Below are 20,448 nucleotides of genomic sequence, written 5' to 3' on the forward strand. Positions count from 1 at the left end.
AGCCATCGCTGCTCCCTCCTCCCACTCCTGAAAGTGCCTTTTAAAAAAGGAAGATTGTCATAGAAGCCACTGGAAAAATGTCTTACTTTTGTGCCCAATTTTAGTGGATGTGGGAATTCAAAATGGGGAGAGGACAATTTAGAATATTATTTTCTTGTCCCATTTGTTAAGCTGTTCTTTTGTGATCTTGGGGCTCAGAGAATTCTGTCAAAATTCCACCCCATTGAAAGAACAAAATGAATAGGAATCACTGTCTTTCATGTTATAGAATGAACCAGGGCAAAACTGGTTGCAAATTAGATAAGTAGATTAGCTAAACTTGCCTCTCAGTAACTAGAAGTCTTGGACCAATGCTTATGGATCTTTCATCAGGAGCGAGTTATGATCCTTCTTATTTGTAATATAGGTCACAAGGAGCTAACCTTATATATGGTTTATCCAGATTCCAAAATTTTTTAAAAAAAGACACTAACGTCACCATTTCACCGGCTTACATTCAATCGTTTGCTTTCTTTATCTTTCTTAGTGAGTGAGCTGCACTCAGGCATATTGGGAATGTGGTCAGATCAGGATATTTCTTGGGTTTCTATTTTGGGATGATTTGACTATCTCCCGACCGCAGTGCCTTGCATATCACTGCTTCTGACCAATTAGGTTGTAAAGGAGTCGATCCCATCAGGAACTGACCTCCACCTTGTTTGAACTCAGGTAATATGAGAAAACACAATTCTCCCTTAGCGACTTAGGAAAAGTCAGCATCTCTCCCACAGAGTGCTCTGCATAGGGTGGATTGTTCACACTGGTGCCATGGACCTGTACCCCTGAGAAGCTTGAGGGTTTCTGTGTGTATGGATATGGACTAAAGAAAATCATGGAGTTGGGGGGGTCTAGTCTGGTCCCAGAAGTTGAGAGACCCCCGGAAGTACATTGTGGGGTCCTCTCAGTCATTTCAGAAATCAGGATTGAAATGGGATTATTGTCATTCTTTTGGAATAAAATGATCCCTTGAGCTGCCCAAAGTGACTTGGAGCACCTTGTGGGGTGCTGTCTTGAAGCTTTTCTTTTCTCTTGATGTTTTACAAATGTTAACCAGTTGTCTTCTGTAGAATTCCAATGTCTAGAAGACTTTTGAGATTCCTTGATTTCTACCAGCAACATTCTTGGAATCTGACAGTAAGCCTGTCCCATCATTTGGGGGAGAGGTGAAAAGGGGAAGGAATATGGAAAGATTCTCTTTATCAGCTAAGTTTGTGAATTTTATTCTTTCTTATGTATCTGAGTATCATGCTCTGCTCCTGCTCTCTCAAGAAAGCGACTGAATGAAAATGAGAAAACTGTCTGGGATCCCCTACTTTTGAAGGTCAGAGAGATGTGGGTGCCTTCTAATCAGATCTTGGGTAAGCTCACACCTGCTCTTGTACTGAAAGAGCCTTTTGGGTCTGAGGGATGGATCAGGGCAAAATTTGTGCAGGAATTTTCTCAACTTTTGCATCTGATTAATATGCATCAACCAACTCCCCAGTTGTCTGGGATCCTAGGCCAAAGAGAATTGAAATCCACAGATAATTTTCAAGTCTTATTTTCACCAACTCTGCAGTTTACTTTCTCCCAGAATTTCTAAAAGTTAAATGCTAGATTTAATCTGCCCTAGTCTCCTGTGGCAGTCCATGTGGGTTAGGTGTTAAGTAATAATAGAAATATCAAAAAGTGAGGAACTTGAAGAAGAGAGGGCCAAGATAATTGGTTCCTAAGTTCCCAAGACTTAGTTCCTGGCTAGGCTTTGTGTTGTTTTATTCTGCCTAATAATGATAATAATGACTCATTTATTTACATATCATGTTAAGGCTTACTAAAGTTGTTAGCTGTTTCCACTCTAGATGTGTACTTGGTGATGATGATGATCATCAGATATATACCTGGGTGTAACTCCTTCCTTCCTTCTTTCTTCTCTTCTTCCCTTCCTCCCTCCTTTCCTCTCTTCCTTCCTTCCTTCCTTCCTTCCTTCCTTCCTTCCTTCCTTCCTTCCTTCCTTCCCTCCCTTCCTTCCTTCCTTCCTTCCTCCTGAAGATGAAAAAGAAGAAAAAGTCTTTGTTCAATCAATATTTACCACAAAATAAATTTCTTTGGGCTACCAAGAATGGAATTGTCTGGCTTAAAATAATTTTCTTTTCTAAACCCTCCCTGAACCCCTCTGTCTGTATTCAAATGACCTTGTATTTTAAGCCAGTGCATAGGTTGTGTACTACATATGGGAAATGCATCCCCTTTGAGCTTCTTGAAATTCCTAATTTCCTTTAAACAGTTTAGATGCCAGGAGACCTTTGTTGATCACTTCAGTTTCTAATGCTCTCTGCCTCTTGAAATTATTTTTTATCACCTAAGTTTTATATTGTACTTAGATGTGTCCACATTGTATTCCATTCCTCCTCCCTGCTCACCCCCACTTCCAGTACTATGTAAGTTTCTTAAAGACAGGTGTTATCTCTTTTTTTGTATTCCTAAACTTTAGCAGATTGTTTTATACTTTGGAGATCTTAAAAAATGATCATTAACTAAATTGAATGCATCTTTATAAAAAAGTATTATTTAAAAGGGTCTCTTAGACCTTGCCATGTTCTATCCCCTAAGCAGCTGCTTATCTTGCCTCTCTCTATAACATTTCTGACTATAGTCTCCTAAAGAGTTAAGGAATATACTATGTGTCTGCCTGTATCTTCTCTCTCCAGTCCCAAATTTCCAAGCCTTATATATACTAAAATCTCAATTTTAGATACATTCAAAAAGTAGAAGAGCCAACATGCCATCTGTAATCTGTATTCTCATACCATAGGAGACTCACTAGAACTATTGTCTCCCAACAACATTGGTGGTACAGATTATTTTGTCTACCTTTAGAGAACCCTCCAGGTAGAGAGTTGGGAGTCCACATAAACTACTGCTGAGATATAGAAGTTTTTACTTAAGGTTTGAATATCTTATGTGGAATTTATTTGGGAGTGAATATATAGTGACCTGAGGACATGATAATGATGGCCACATGGTCCTTGTGAAAGTGCCTAGAAATGGTCTAAAGGGTAAAGGACTTCTGGGAGAGAAGTCAAATGTCTAAGATATCTCACAGAGTGATGATGACCAAGTGTTTTTATTTACTATACTTGTGATCTTGAGAACCATGAATAGCAAATGAAGAATGAGGACAGATGGCTACTCTGCTGCTTCCTTTGACTCAGAGCTGTGAACAAGGTTGTTTTCTCAGACTTTGATGCAAGGATCACTGAGCAGTCATCTCTTGAAAAATAAAAGGATGTAGGCTTCTTAGACAAGGAGATATTCTGATTTAGAAAAGGAAGAGAGGAGTTCTGGGAGAACTGCATTAGACAAGAGACCAAAGCCTTGGGAGGTGAGTGGAGGCAGGAGGCCAAAACTTGGTTTCTGTAGTTTTTTTGACCAGAAGTACAGCCAGCTGTGGCCCTAATTCAGCCCCAAGCCTAAGGTAGCCACTCCCCAAGAAATCACTAACATTAATGCATACATACATACATGCATACATAACATACAGTAAGTATCTACAGTATTCAGAGGACTGTGTCAAGTGATTAGGGATATGCAAAGTTTAGTTAAGACAGCCCAGGTGATTTCCTCCCCCCCCCCCCCCCGCAATCTACAACCCATGGAAGGGAACAGTGTTAGGAATAAGACAAATAGCAGATAATCCCAAATCAGTTTTATTTGTTTTGAGAATGTATTGCATGATTTCTTCCCCTCCCCTCAGAGATTTCTCTCCCTAATTATGTTTTGCTTAGGCTAATATTGAGATGAGTTTGCATTCCCTGAATACACACCCACGGATGGTGCAGAGAGGTGGCCTAGATACATACTTGGCAGCTGAGGGGCTAAACCAACCTGGGATTACACATTTGCTATGGATAATCCAAATGGACTAATGAGACTCATTGCAGAAAAGGCAATAGTTTTCATTGTACTGACTACAGTATATGGAGTTCCCTTGAGTGACAGTAGAGTCTCATCCTCCATAGCTCAGAGTTCACACCACAAAAACAAACACACTCATACACAACAATATCCTTCTCAGCCTGCCTTCATCTTATCTTTTAATAGCCTATACCTCCATCTTCATATCATTCCTTACCATAGCAACTTGTTGCCAGTTTTATAGCTCCTTATTTCTGAGGACTCATCTCCTCTTCATAATTTAGTTCAGGAGTTTCTTAACTTGGGATCAATGAACTTGTTCAAAAATATATTTTGACGATTTGATTTTCAATAAGTTTCCTTTGTAATCCTATATATTTTTATTTTGTTTATTTAAAAACATTATTCTGAGAAAGGGTCATCAGATAGCCAAAGATGCCTATGACACAGAATCTAGATCATGGAATAGTCCTTATAAAAGCTGTACTCCTACTTTGCCACTACTTCTTAGCCCTCTCCTAAACTCAAATCACACTCTACCAATCCCCTGCCTCCATAACTGTCCCCAGCAGTTATGTCCTACTATATCCAAGCATCCATTCAGCAACATCTTCATTCTTGAATATCCTTTTTGCTCAGTCTTATTATGGACCCTTAGAATGTCATAGCTAAAAGTGAGTTCATTCTAAATCATTGATAATCCATCCTCCTCCTTCTAGAAATGAGGACATTGAAGCCCAAAGTAAGTCCTAACTTTAGTCCAGGAATTTTTACTGGTGTATATGTGTGTGTGTGTGTGTGTGTGTGTTGTGTGTGTGTATATGTGTATGATAGATCCTTCTGATATTCAGGTAAAGTCTGTGGACCATTTCTCAGAATAAAGTGTTGAAATTCATAACATAAAATACAAAGTATTACTTTTTGAATTATGAAAAGAAATAAAAATTTAAAAATTTAAAAATCAAGTTCATGGTCCTAAGATTAAGAACCCCTGCTTTAGTATACTTTGTGGCAAGGGGAATTATCTTTTGACTTTTATTTCCTTTCTCCTCTCACCCACAATCTCCAATCAGTCATACTTATTCTCTCCCTTCCCCTTTTAGTCTAACCTGGACTATTTTCCAACTCAAGATGATATTTGAAGATTTTGCTATACCCCTTTTCAGGTAGCTAGGTGTCACAGTTGATAGAGGGATGGGCCTGGAGTCAGAAGGAATCATTTTCTGAAGTTCAAATATAGCCTTAGATACTTAATAGCTATATGCCCTTGAGCTAGTCACTTAATCCTGCTTTCCTCAGTTTCCTCATTTGTAAAAGGGAAATGCAAAATGGAGAAAGAAATGGCAAGCTTCTCAAATATATTTGCCAACAAAATCCCAAATGGCAACAAGAAAAATTGAACATGACTGAAATAACTGAGTAACAAAACAAGACTCCATTTTTCATCATTAGTCCTGAGACTCTGCCCTTTAAGACCCAACATTATTCTTCTAATATGATCTTAATTCCTCTTTGCATGTTCAGTCCTGTTCCATAATCATGCTTATCATTGTGTTGTATAAAACAAGAATGCTGATTTTGGAATTAGGAGACTTGGGTTTGAGTCTTGACTTTGATAACTAACTCTTGCTCTGTAATGATGGTCAAGTCATTTTGGTTCTGAGTCTCAATTCCCTCATTTCTAAATAGAGATGATTGTTCTTGTATTATGTACATTATAGAATTGTTGTGCATAAAATGTTTTATAAACCTAAACTTATAAATAAGTCATTTTTTAAGGAAGGCATTAAGTAGAAGTAAAAGTAAAGTAAAAGAGAAACAGGTAACTAAATGAATACATTTTATCCCAAAGCAAATTATATCACAGCCACTAGGGTCCCTCTTAATGGAGAGCAGAACAAAGAACTCCTCCCACAACCTCCATTTAAGGTAAGTCATTTCTTCATTTTCCATGTAAGTGTACCTCTTTGGACTTCTCCATCATTTACTGGATACTGGGAACCTTCCCTTCTACCCCAGCATTCCATTCTCATTACTTCATAAGCTCCTTGAGGGGAGGATAGTCTTCATTTTTGAATTTGTATCCTCATTCCACAACATTGTGCCTTACTTATAATATATATTCAATGACTGAATGATTGAATAACCTCAGTTTCCTCATCTGTCAAATGGAGTCACTACTTATTTTGTTTAAAGGGCTGTTTTGAAGAAGGGGCTTTGGGAATGAGGGCTGTTCTTATGATTTCCTGTACTTATCTCCTACCTTCACACCTAACTAATTTTCAGTGATCCTTTTGCTAAATTCTAGCACCAATGGATATCTATAGCTATAGCTATAGCTATAGCCTTAGCTATATATATATATATATATATATTATATATATATATATATATATATATGTATATATATATAATATGTATATTATATATACACACATATTGTATATATATGATAAATTCTGTTCTCCTTTAGAATGACTATCTCTATCTCTATCTCTATAGCTCTATATCTATCTGTCTGATAGATTCTGTTCTCTTTTAGCTGACTCAATAAACTAATTTAATTCATAAATCCCACATGTAAATATTCACACAGGCATTTCAAATTTTATTGTTACTTCTTGTTTTTCTAATCTTATTTTTCATTTTCCCATATGATAGAGTGCTATGGCACAGCATAACAAAGTCTCTTAGAAGGAGACCTGGATTCAAAACTTGATTCAGACATGTACTACAATTTTCTGAGTCAAGCAGAGAAGGAGGATGAGAATAAACATTTATATAGAGTCGACTGGATTATGCCATTTTAGGCCTTTTAGAAATATTTCATTTGAATCAAATACATCAAACTTATCAGGTAACATTGTGTATTATGGGTAAGTCATTTAAACTCTCAAACCATTAGTTTCTTTATCTTATAAAATGAGTATAATATCTGTATTCTCTAACTCAATGGGTTGTAGGGAAAGCATTTTGTGAATGTTAAAGCATTATTATCTATGGAATCTATCTATCTATTAATATCCTAGGGAAAAGTGATAGTCAAATGGTGATTTGTGAATAACAAGAGGTTATAATTCACCCTCCTCCTAATCCCCTGAGTGGGTTTGAAAGGCTTTCTGAATGAGGAATATATAAGGAAGTTTTGGCAGAATGGACAAAGAAATCAAGAGGGGGGATGGAATTCTTAACCATACATCTATCTAAAAAAGACCCAGTTCAGATGCCATTGTCTTCTTTACCCTGGCCAGTACTGGTCTCCATCTCTTCTCCTCCCCACTCCACTCTCACCCCACCTTGAATTTTGATTGACCCTTTATTTTGTATTTCTCTAAAGCATTTTTCATTCAATAATTTTATTATGGCTATTTATATAGGTGTTGTACTTATGGTAGGCAGGACAGATGGGAAGAGGCCTTGGAACTTAGAGCAGGGAGGATAGCAGCCAAATATCAAATTTGCTTTTAAGCTGTATTAAGAGGGGCACCATGCCCAGAATAAGGAAGGTGATAGTTTTGTCATACTTTGTCCTGATCTGACCAAACAATTCACCTTGTTTTCTGTTTGGGGCAGTATTCTTTTCAGGACATTGATAAGCTCAAGAATTTGAAGAAGAGGGTGAGCATGTTTGTGAGGGGACTGGAGACTATGCAATATGAAGACTGGTTTATAAAACAATAGATGGTAAGACTTAAAGAGGCCATGATAGCTGTCTTCAAGAAATTGAAAGAATATATTGGGAAGGAGGGATCAGACTTACTCTTCATGACCTCAGTTGAAGTAGAAACAATGGGTAGAAGTTGTAGAAAGGTATATTTTAGCTTGATATAAGGGAGTGGGGGAACTTCCCTTAAAGTGTTGTTCAAAACAACTCTTCATTTGAAATCTTCAAGTGGAAAGTAATGAATTACTTGCCTGGGATGTGGCAGAGAAGATTTCTATTCAGGTATATATAGGATTTGGCGATATCTTTGCTTCTTTCTCACTCTGAATTTCTTTGAGCTCATGAATTTGGGATGATGAAAGTCCTAGGAGCCTTTAGTTAGGGACAACTAAGACCAAAGAGGTCTGATTCAGGTCAAAAGCTTTGGACTAGTGGTCCAAATGTACAATCCTCTCCATGGAGCTTAAAACAATCAGTGATTCTCAAAATGGGGTCTAAACATGTCTACTGAGTATCCCTAATTCAACTCATTGTAGATATGCTTTTTCTTCTGCTATTGATTTCCTTTTAAAAGTGGATAAAAATCAAAGGTCACTTCATTATGTTCCACCAAAAATAGTGACAGTGTTCCCATTATATCGGGTGGTTTATTTTTCCTTTTTAAAATAGTGGTGACTGAGAGTAGTTGGTGGAAGAGACACCAGCCTTGGAAACAGTCTTTTAATTCATGGGATTGTCAGAAGAAAGGTATCCTATAAATCTTAAATTGCTATGAACATAGAATTTATGCTTTTTTAGGTTGCCTGGAAGATTTTCTTATACTAAAGAAAAAGTCTACTAACCCAAACTACTTTAGTACTTTCTCACTTCAAGTGAGAATAACTGTTTCATCTGAAATCCTGTTCTTAATTCCCAACTCTCTTCTGCATTCTTTTCCAACATTCAAGACATTTATTGATATACTACTAGGAGTAGTTGCAATGCAAAACACATACTCAAATCTGGAGCAAGAATTCAGGAATTTGAATCTTCCAAATGATATTGATATAGGAAGTCTGACCCCACTACCTTGCCACTGTCTATCTTCACTGACAGTGAGGTGGTGTGATGGCACAGTAAATAAAGTTCTGGGTCTGAAGTCAGAAGACATGAGTTCAAATCTAATCCCAAACTAACTGTGTGATCTTAGGCAAGTAATTTCACTTCTCTCTGCCTCATTTCTTTAACTGTAAAACGAGGATAGTTATAGCACCTATCTCTCAAGGTTGCTATGAGGATCATATGAACTATTTATAAAACTACAAGCACAGTGCCTGACCCTTGATAAATAATAAATTCATCACTGACTTAATCCAAGACTGAGATACCTGCTATGCCACTCTATGACTTTCAGCAGGTCTTTTTCTGAAAAGTGATTAGATGACTACTGAAGTCGTTTTTAGTGCTAACTCTATGATTCTAAGTCCTTTGCCTGATTGCAGGTTTCCCAAATGGATCATTGCTCTTCTTGTGCCATCTTGCAAGTGGGATCACCTGAGGGTACTCTTCTGGACTTTTGTACAGAATCTGAAACATGGAGCCTGGAGAATGAGTAGAGGATGAAGAGCTGTTGGTACCGGGATAAGAGTCACTATTGTTGGGACAGCTAGGTGGTATAGTGGATAGAGCACTGGCCCTGGAGTCAGGAGTACTTGAGTTCAAATCCAGTCTCAGACATTTAATAATTGCCTAGCTGTGTGGCCTTGGGCAAGCCACTTAATCCCATTGCATTACAAAAAAAAAGAGTCACTATAGGCAAAATATCTCTACAGCTTTACAACTTCTAAAGTAGTTTCCTCACAGCAACTTTTGTGATATGTGTCTCTGTTTACTCATCTATAAAATATGGACAGCAAGACTTAACAGTACCTCTCTAATCAATTGTATTGCTATTATTGTTATTGTGAAGTTTAGAGAAGAGATTGATGAGACACCTGCTTGGAGAAGACTCCTTCCTCCCCATTTCAGATAAGAAAAATGATATTTGAAAATTTAAAAAATCTGCTACAATCAAAATTGTTCATTTTATCTCCTGTGATCCACATTCTCCCTAGTCTGGTCACAAATGTTTCTCCTTTTCATAGATTTGAAATGTAAATTCTTTCTTGTTCCCCTAATTTGTTCATGATGGGACCTTTTATATCTGTAAAAATCTACTTGGAGCTTATAGTGATTGTGCTATGACAAAAGGAACAATTTCTGAGAAAACTGAGAAGACTGGTATGAACTGAAGCAAAATGAAGTGGACAGAACTAAGAGAGAATCAATGGCTTTGATAGATTTGATAACTGATTAATGTGCAGAACTACAGTTTCATTATACTCAAGATGAGGGATGAGGCCCACTTCTTGATAGAGAAATGATGGACTCAAGATACAGAATAAAACATACACTTTGGAAAGGATAAATTTATTTTGTTTGAGTATGCATATTTGTGACAAGGGTTTTGTTTTTCTATTTTTCCTTCTTAACACAGAGGTGAGGGGAAAGGTGGGAGTAGAGAAGATAAATGTTTGTTCATTGAAAAAATAGTGAAAGTGATATAACTTTTCCAAGGTCACACAACTAATTAAGTGCTGGAGGCAGAATCAAAGTGGGGCCTTGCCCCATGCTTCGCAGATTGCTATTTATTGAACCATTGTGTTTGCATCAGTGGTATCACTGATATTATCCCATAGGTGCAGTTGTCTGGAAGGAGGTAGTTCAAAGACTGTCAAATTGATTTTTCTTGATCTGCCTTTCTAATTTTTCTTAGCCTTGATGACCTGTAGGGAAGAAAGAGAAACCCATCCGTTTGGTAAGTATCAAAACTGCCAGATTTTTGAATCAGAATATTGTGGGTTTTTTTCAAGGCAAATGGGGTTAAGTGGCTTGCCCAAGGCCACACAGCTAGGTAATTATTAAGTGTCTGAGACTGGATTTGAACCCAGGTTCTCCTGACTCCAAGGCTGGTGCGTTATCCACTACACCACCTAGATGCCCCAGAATGTTGTATTTATAATCTGACTTTGTATCTGAAAGGCCTTTGACAAGACTACTAACTTCTCCAGTTCTTTATCCATAAAATGATGGGGTTGTATTAGTTGACCTCTAAGATCCTTTCCAAATCTAAATTCATAGTTTGGGATACACATAAGACTAAGGTCCTCCTTTCCCTTCTTGTGCTTTTTAAAATGATATTCTTTACTTGGTCTGCTTGAATATCTTATCCACCCTTTTGTCACTCTTCCCAGGTAGGAGACCTGGAATAATGTACTCTGCTCCTTAGAACTGATACCCCCAGAGAGAAATTCCCTTAAAGAGAATGAGAGGACTTGACTGGAGAATAGGGAGAGTTGGTACGCTAATGCTGAGATGTTAAGGGAAAAGCTCTTAATCGAATCACTAAAGATAAAAAGGAAGAGAAATCAGAAACTCATTGTCATAAGCACTGGGGTAGGTCTAGCCAATGCCATCCCATGTTCAGATTTATAGCTGGAAAGGCTCTTAAATGTTCTTTGTATCAAAGATACAGAGCTAGGAAAAAACCTCAAATTTCAACTTCTTTAACTCTCTCCCACTTTAGAAGTTGAGAAAATTGAGGCCCAAGAAAGGTCAATCAGTTACTCAATCAGTGCTTATTAGATGCAAGGCATTATGCCAATGAAGAAAGGCAAAAGTATATTCTAATAGGACAGATGACATGCAAAAATTGTACATCTAACATATACAGTGTAATTGGAAGGTAATTTCAGAGGGAGGCATGTATGGGGGTGAGGGGGGAAAAATGGGAAAAGATTCCTGAAAAAAGTGGCATTTGTGATGAGTCTTACAGGAAGACTATTCCAGATGTGGAGGATAGCCAGTATAAGGGAACAAAACCAAGAAATGCAATGTCCCATGTGAAAAGCAGCAAGAAGGTCCATGTTGTTAGATTGTATAAGAAAATGTAAGAAGACTAGAAAGGTAGAATGGACCTGGTTGTAAAGAAATTAAAATTAAATAGAGAATTCTTTTTGATCTTGGGAGTATTAAGGGGTCACTAAATTTTATTGAGTGTGGGGAAGGCAACACTAACACTCATATTAGGAAAATTGCTCTGCCATTGTGAGACAGATGGATTAGAACAAGGAGAGATTTAATGTGGGGAGACTGTTGAAATTATTAGGATATATTGATATGGTTCAGGGGACCAGGAAGTCAGAAAGAAGGAGTCAATATACTAGAATTGTTGTAAAGCTTGGTAGAAACAAAACTTAGTGACAGCTTGGATATGTAGGGTGAGTATAAATGAGGAGTCAAGTATGACGTAGATTGTGAGTCTAGTGCCAGGAAGAATGTTGGTGCCCTCAAAAGTAATAAGGAAGATGAGGAGAAAGGTAAGTATTAGAGAAAAGATGAGTTCTGTTTTGGATATGTTGTTTGAAATGTCTAAAGAATATCTAGTATGAAACCAAAGAGGCAATTGGTAAGTTAAAACTTGAGCTCAGGAGACTAGCTCTTATAATTCTCTGTATAGAGATAAGGTTATTAGATTTGGCAATCAGGAGGTCATTTTTAACTAGAGAGAGAGAGCAATTTCATTTTGTAGCTTTTATTGAATAATATTTACTGAATGAGTTTATGTTTCTTTCCTTTGCAGGGTATCATAATAATTTCTGAAAGAAATTATATTAGATATTTATTCAGTAGGATTATAAGGAGGTTTTGTTTATTTTTAGTTATAAACTAGAAGGTCAGATTTCAGAATGCTTATTATTGAATGAGAGGAAAGGAAGTGGAGGCAGGGAGAGAGTGACTTCTTCAAAGAATTTAGCTATGAAGAAGAGAAGAGATATACAGTAATAAGTAGTGGAATTAAGTGAAAGGTTTTTTTTTAAGTTTTGCTTAGAGGCACCAGAGAATTAGCTAAGTAGATAGAGGTTTAAGATTAGGGGCAGAATGAGAATGATGGAGTGTTAATTTTGTAAAGAAGATGGGATGGTGTAGACAACTGTGCAAGCAGAGGTGTTCACCTTTGGCAAGAAGAAGAGTGGCCTCTTGTGAGACAGGAAAGAAAAAAGGAAATAGTTATGGGGGCTGTTTGATTTGCGATGAGGAAGAGAGAAGAGGGAACTCTTAGTGAATTGTTTCAATTTGTTTGGTGAAGAATTAGGGAAAGTTCTTGGCTGAGAAGGTGGGGGTAGAGGGGAGTGCCAAGGGTGGCTTAAGAAGGAATTAAAAGTTTTAGCCTAGTTGATATGGTGAAAAATATAGTGAAATTATATGAGAAAACTTAAAAAGAATTACCTTGTTGTAGTGAAGACCCACTAGAGATTATCTAAAATAAATTTGTAATATGAGTTATTTGTATAATTTCATGATTTTCGGCAGCGCATGAATGAGACCAAAGGGGGCAAGTTATGGGAATAATCCAATGTTTAAGACTGGTTAATCATTGCCACTAATAAGGCAAAGGATAATGGATTCATATGTTGAGGATAGTGGAGACTGGATTCATTAAGGAGTCAAAATAGTAGAGAGAAGTTAATAGCATAGAAGTGGATAGAATATCTAAGAAGGAATAATGACTTGGGAAAGAACTGAAGGGTGAAGGGATTAGAAAGTACAGTGAGATCAGGGTTAAAAGTCATAAGGCAGAGAGAAATGAGAAAAATATTAGGGATAGATGAAGGAATTTTGGAGTTTATCAATATAGAAGTAGAACAAAACCAGATGAAAATTATGACTATCTCTGTGTATAATTGAGGTAGAGTGGAGGGAAGTCATGGAAACTGAGTATATTGAGTAACTAGAAATTTATGACACTTGAGCTCTCTCTCTCTCTCTCTCTCTCTCTCTCTCTCTCTCTCTCTCTCTCCCTTCCCCCTCCCCCACTATGAGGGAAGATGATGTAGGTAAATTAACCATAATCCAGTTACCTTCATTAAGGAAATAAAATATTCTGAGGGTTAGTAAATAAAAGTTACTAAAATCATGATCTGGTAATAAATTTGGATTGCAGATACAGAGAGGTTATTAAGTGCTGCTGGTAGGGGAATAGTGTGGGAGGGGTATTGGGAAGTAAGGAGATGACTACTGAGTCAGGGGAAATGAGCGAAAGGTCTACCGGGACTGGAAAAGTTAGCCAGGGATTTAGCATCCATATGAAGTAAGCATGTCTCAGAAAATGGAGAGAAAAAGAAAAAAAGTTCTAGGTGAAAACTAGTTTTTAAATTATAAAATATATATTCCATGCACAGTGGAAGGGATAGCTTTGAAGTCATAGTGGGACTAAATTGAGGGATATGGGAATCAGGGAGTGGGTAGTTAGGATAGTGAAAGAGGTTTGTACAACAGAATTATAGGAATTGGAGAGAATATGAGGAAGTGAGGAATCATTGAAGAATGAGTCCACTGCATTACTGACTAGAGAGTGTTCTGGTGAACTAGGAAGGTGATTATACTGTTTAATGCCTTTCCTTGAGGTTCACCTTTGTGGCAGGTAATGGTTTGATTTCATGTCCTGTGAGAGAACTATGAAGCTGACCTTACAAAAACAGAAGTAGGAGAAGGTATATATCCTGTGGAGTCTGATTAGGAGTTAAGCACTGGTAGTTTAAGGTAGATCTGGTTTTGGAATATCTTCCTGAGCACTGGAGAAGTCAGAAATCAGGAGATGTCCCTGGACCAAAGAGGTCAGAAATAAATGACATGGATGGGGGTTTAAGGTTTTCTTGGGAAAGATCTTGTCAAAGTAATTATTTCAAGGTCACATAAGTCCTAAGAATCAGAGGCAGAATATGAACCCAGGTTTTCTATACTGTCAGTGCTCTTTCCATTGTAATATGATGCCTCTCAACTATCATTTCATAAATGAGGAAGCCACAAGACCTAGAGAAGTCAAATGACCTGCCTGAAGGTCACAACAAGTATTAATGAGCACAGCTGGGATTTGAACCTATTTTCCCTCACTTCAGATCGTATACAATTTATCTGAGTGACATTTCTATATGTCTTATTAGTTCATATTTAATCACTCTAAATTCATAGCTTAGTGTCATTGTTAATTATAGGAATGAAGGGCATACATGAAGAACAATGTGTGTGTGTGTGTGTGTGTGTGTGTGTGTGTGTGTATGTGAGAGAGAGAGAGAGAGAGAGAGAGAGAGAGAGAGAGAGAGAGAGAGAGATTACATCATTGCCTCCACAACCTCTGAAAATGTGAACAGGATTTCTCCAACAGTAAATGTCTTACTACAGTAGGATGTGGGACAGTGCTAGTGTCTGGTGGTGAGACATTGCTTGGAATAGGCCTCCATCTGCTGGTTAGATTAGCTAATAACACCAGTTTAATTTTTTCAGAGCAAATTCATTTCTTGCTCTGTTAGAAAGTAGATGTTCTTCCACATAGTTCTTACCTGGATGAAACTATGAGCTACAGATTTCAGTTGCATTGTACCCTTATAGCATTTATACTCAAAACAGGTGAGCTGAAGTTTGTCTCCTTTATCACATTTTATTTTGGCCCATTTGCCAAATGCCACCACTTCAATTTTTCCTGTGTTATCCTTCACTTCAAAGAACGTACATTTCTCACTCTCAGTTTTCTGCAAAACACAATCAACATTTCCTCCTTCTTAATATCATCATTATTATATCAGCATGCACTGTGTGGATAAGGGATGGGAGGGGAATTACATAGATTATTTTAGGTATAAAATGTAGATGTGGTGTTCAGTTTTGTTCACTTTAAAATACATGTTAGAGTTGCTCAGTTCCATTTTTTTGCTTAATTAGTCAAGTCTATCCCTAATTTCCCCCATCTCCCTCACCCCCACTCCCACCCCCATTTACCTCCCCTTCCCCATCCAGGTTGTTTTTTGCCTGACTTCCTAAGGAGTCAGTCTTCTCAAGATTTTCTCCAATTTCTTGACATTTCTTCAAGTCTTCTGATCACTGAAGCAACAGATTCCCAATATATGATATTTGTAAAGCAATACAGGTCCTATTCTGAGGCAGGCAGAATTTCTTTCTAACAAGTATTTAGTAATCACTTCATTCTGTTTTATTCAATTACAAATATTCACTGCCTTGTACAAGTCACTTAACTTTTTAAAGTCTCAGTTTCTTTTTCTGTAAAATGATAATAGTCCTAATTGCTATGAGTTGTTATGAGTATCAAATGAAATAAAGTATGTTAGTGATCTCAAAATAATTAAAGATCTACAACGCACCAGGTCTTGTTCTGGGGATTCAAAGAGAGGCAAATAGTCCTTGCTCTAAAGGAACTCCCAGTCTAATAGAAAAACTAAATTGTAGATAATCAACAGAAGGAAGGCATTAACATTAAGGGAATTAGGAAAGATTTCTTGAAGAAGTTGGAATTTTAGTCAAACCCTAAAGGAAGCCAGGGTGGACGGGAGGTAAAGATGAGAGGGGGAAAATTCTAGCCATGAGAAGGGGAGGGGAGGGGGAAAGGAGGAGTTAGTGAAAATTCCTAGAATAGGGAAATGTACTAAGGTGTTGTGTTTAAGAAATAGTCTTCAGTGTCATTGAATCCCAGATTATCTGGGGGTGGGGGTGGGGGGGCTGGGGAGTGTAAAGTATAAGAAGATTTAAAAGAGGGTCAGGTTCTAAAGGTCTTGAATGCCAAACAATGTATTTTATGCTTGATCCTGAAGTTGATAGGAAGTAACTGATTTATTGAATAGTGGTGAAGGGGAATGACATAGTCAGAACTACACTTTGGATTTTTTTTTTTTTTTGCAAGGCAAATGGGGTTAAGTGGCTTGCCCAAGTCCACACAGCCAGGTAATTATTAAGTCTCTGAGGCCTCAATTTGAATCCAGGTACTCCTGACTCCAGGGCTGGTGCTCTATCAACTGCGCCACTTAGCCACACCAGAACTATACTTTAGGAAGGTCAGTTTGACAGTTTGGGTAGAGGATAGACTAGAGTGTAGATCTTGAGACAGGGAGACCAAACAGCAGGTCAATTTTATACTCCAGATGAGAGGTGAAGAGGGCCTGGACCAGATCAATGGCTGTGGCAGTGGCAGAGGAGACAAGAGAGGTATGTGAAAAATATAGTAAAGGCAGAATTTAGAGGACTTGGCAACAGACTGGACATGGAGAATGAAAATAGTGATGCTCTCAGAAGTAACAGGAAGGTTAAGAAGAGGGTACATAATGAGTTTAGTTTTGGACATGCTGATTTTAATATGTCTATGGGACATCCACTTTAAGATGTCCAATAGGTAGCTGGAGGTGTGAGACAGGAGCTTAGGAGAGAGGCTGTATAGTGTTTTTTAATCCTTTAAAGCAGAGGTGTCATGCATTCAGGGCCTAAAACACTTCCAGTGTGGCCTGAAGCAGATTAAATGTCACTGGGAAATATTTAACAAAATAAATAAAAATACAATAGAATATATGTAATGTTAATATATGGTTTTTCAAGTCAGGATGTGGTTATAGGAATCCTTAAGTGTGGTTTAATGACCTCTGTTTTTATTTGAGTTTGACATCATTGCCTTAAAGCACTGTATAAATGTTAATTAATGTTATTAGTAATAGTGATTGCAGCTAACTGTGCTAAGTGGCAGAAGGAGCTGACAGTTTAGTAGGGGGCTACAACACATACACAGATAATCATAATACAAATGCAAAATACTTCTTGATTTTCCATTAGCTCACTTCTTTTTCCCAATCCCTAATTCTTTGACCTTACTTCTGCTTCCTATTTTGGAGTTTCTTTGAGTTTTATTTGGGCCATGGGCTTTTCAGTACAATCACTCTAGTTGCTGGCTTAATCCATCAACCATCAGTACTTAACATTAATTATATTAGCATGATATTTTACACACATGCTTTCAATAAGGTTATCCCAGAAAACAGGCACAATTGGTAAAGGGTAAGAATATTGTAGATGGGGTATTTTATTGCCTACCAGTATTTAAAGAAAAACTTAAAAATCAAACCACTTCAAAAGTAAGATAGTATGCCTCTGTGAGTAGTCAGTTTAACTTCATTGGAGGTTTTTAAATAGATGACCAGTAATTGAATAAGGAAGTGCTTTAGATAGGGGTGGAGTAGATCCCCTTTGAGGTTGCCTTTATAAAATTCTGTGACAGTCAGAAGTTGTTGGAATTTGTAGCAGTGTGTAAGGATCCTTGTGTGTGAAGACCTACCCAGTCATTAACCATGTGATTTTGAGGATGTTGCATACATTTTTGTGCTTTTTGTACATGTCTGTATATATGGTCTGTAAAATGTAAGATTTGGATTACATGATTTCTAATGTTCTTTTCAGTTCAAAATTCATCAGGTTCCTAACCAATTAAAGGTTTTCTATTAATCCAAGGAGATCACAATTTTAAACTGTCCTCACACCACTGATAACTTACTTAGCTATCTCTTGAATCTAGTCTGATTCTGGGAAAGAATCTTTTATCTTTTTCCTGTCCTAGTTTTTTATAGCTACTACACAAAAAGAGATATTACCTTAGAGACTACTATTAAAAATGAAATAAAAAAGTCATTTGATATAGATGGGACTTGGCACACAGATGTAAATATCATCAAAACAGTACGAACTTAGTGAATGAAATTTGAGTGTATTTACTCCTTTGTCAGCTAGATCACAGTGGGTGGGAAGATTTCTTCTCAGATCACAAAATGATGATGTTTCCCAATGTATCTCTTTTGTAATAATTTGAACAAAATTCTTTGGGATAGAAGAGATGCTGAATGTTTATCTTGCTCATCTTTCTATACAATCTTTCTAAACTGGCCTTCTCTCTGGTCCTCACACATAATGCTCCTCTCCCATTTACCTGCCTTTCAAAAGTGCTGACTGCTCCCTATGCCCAGAATGAATTCCATCTTCATTTCTGCCTTATAAGATGCAACTCAAGTATTACCTTTAATATGAAGAATTTACATTAACTGATTCTCTTAACTGCCAGTGACCTCCCTCCAAAACTTTCTTGCATTTTATTTCTTCTGCAATTCTTTTGGTATTTATTCACTTTATATTTATTCCAAATACATGTACACTTGTCATCTTCAGTACAAGCTCCTAGTGAATTGTTTCATTTTTTTTTAGCATTTGTATCCAAGCACCCAGCACAGTATTGCTACACAGCAGGCATGATTCATTCACTGATTGATTAATCTAGACTTTTGATCCTAAACCGTCTTAAGGACACTAGTTTTCCTTCAAGGCTTCCAGGGACTGGGGTCATAGGTATACATAGAATATGGGCTGAATGTGATGGGATACCCAATCCATGTTCTAGGTGTACCCATGTGGGAGATATTATGACTTACATAAAATTTACCCAGTTGGCAATTCCTTATTTAGGAATCATGCATTTTGACTTGAAATTTTTATATTAATTTTCCCCCTCTTTATAAAGTAGCGTAAGCTCACCTTAATGATTTCATAGACACCATTCACATAGCTGTTCTTTTGTTTGTCCAGCAATTGGATCTTTGTGGTTTTAGTTGATCTTCTAATGATGTTTTTGGGGATTGTGATCTCTGTACTCACATCTTGCACCCTGGAGTATCTGTTTACTTCCATGAAACCTCCTCTCCAATGACCTTTTGATATCTCAATGACTTTATTTTTGCTGAAGTGTTCCTTGACATCCATGTTGAGAACCTTCACCCGGATAAACTCATGCTCATTTGCCACAGTAGCATGAAACATCTTTTTTTCCCCTTCTTTGGTATCATACTCGAATGTCTTGTTCACTTTGAGCACCTTCACTATCATAGGCATTGTCTGAGGCCCATCTTCTCTTCCAGCTTCTGACTCTGTTTTCTAATAAGGGTAAAAGACATCAGAGGAAAGACATAAACTATCAAGTGGGGCTGGTGGGGAGTAATTTTTAGTTGCTTTGTTAAATATCAAGAAACCAACATCCATAGTTCATGAGATAACTAGAGGGGGATTAAGGTAAAACAGGAGATATTAGGGGACCAGAATTAATGGATTTTCAATGAGTGTGTATGATACAGAAGGCATCATTGCCAGGTAGATGCTACAGCCACTTGAAAATATGGACAGAGTATGTGACATAGTTTATGTCTCTCTTTTATCTTTTTGCGAATAAGAAGGGCAGAATGTTTTCCTTCACTTATCCTTATCCCAGATACTTCCCTTCAATGAGGTTTGCTCCATGTGAATAATCTTGCTCTTTGGATGAAATGGAGGGAAGTCATCGACAGAATTGACATAAGGGATATGTTGCCTGGGTTTTCTCCCTCCTGTCTCATTACAAATGACATGCCCTTTCAAGTAGGATGGACTTAACTCAACACTTCAAGGATTTGCTTGGTATGAATATTTCTTTTGCTTACACAGATTATAATTTCTGTGTCTCAGTAGATAGTCTTGAAAAAAATTTATGGCAGAAAAAGTGTCATCAACTGGCAAGGAACATTTCTGAGCCTCAGTTTCCTTACCTATAAAACTGAGCAATCCCATCTTTAGAATCTTCCCTTATGTAATTATGATGTTTCAATGAGAGGATGTAAGTAAATCATTTGAATTTTAAATTGCTATATAAAAGTTAATTATTCATGCAGCTCTTTTAGATTTTTTAAAAGGTCTGTATAGTCATATTTTTGAGGTATTGATATGATACTTTAGTGGAAGTTTAAAATGAATATCATGAATAAAACAACTCCTATTATGTGGCTGATCATTGTACAACTATAGGGGTTTAGGATTACCCTATCTCACTATTAGGTCCTCATAAATAACTGAGTTTACAAGAAAATGACAAAGAGCAAAAAATACTTATGTTGAAAATTCTCTCTCTCTCTCTCTCTCTCTCTCTCTCT

General features: G+C 37.2%; 1 protein-coding gene across 4 annotated transcripts in view; it reads right to left on the reverse strand.

Annotated features, from left to right (window-relative positions):
- Positions 1 to 10,011: 10,011 nt before the first annotated feature.
- The window catches only part of LOC141513383 (interferon-inducible protein AIM2-like), a 68,387-nt gene continuing 57,950 nt past the window's right edge, over positions 10,012 to 20,448 (reverse strand). For all 4 annotated transcript variants that reach the window (XM_074223133.1, XM_074223130.1, XM_074223131.1 and 1 more), the window contains 3 exons: positions 19,028 to 19,423; positions 15,016 to 15,204; positions 10,012 to 10,401 (listed from right to left, as the gene is read on the reverse strand). In XM_074223133.1, coding sequence (XP_074079234.1) covers positions 10,378 to 10,401; positions 15,016 to 15,204; positions 19,028 to 19,423 — 609 coding nt within the window. In that variant the 3' untranslated portion in view covers positions 10,012 to 10,377. The remainder of the gene's footprint in view (positions 10,402 to 15,015; positions 15,205 to 19,027; positions 19,424 to 20,448) is intronic.

Source organism: Macrotis lagotis, chromosome 2 (genome assembly GCF_037893015.1).
Source record: "Macrotis lagotis isolate mMagLag1 chromosome 2, bilby.v1.9.chrom.fasta, whole genome shotgun sequence".
NCBI classification, from domain to species: domain Eukaryota; kingdom Metazoa; phylum Chordata; class Mammalia; order Peramelemorphia; family Peramelidae; genus Macrotis; species Macrotis lagotis.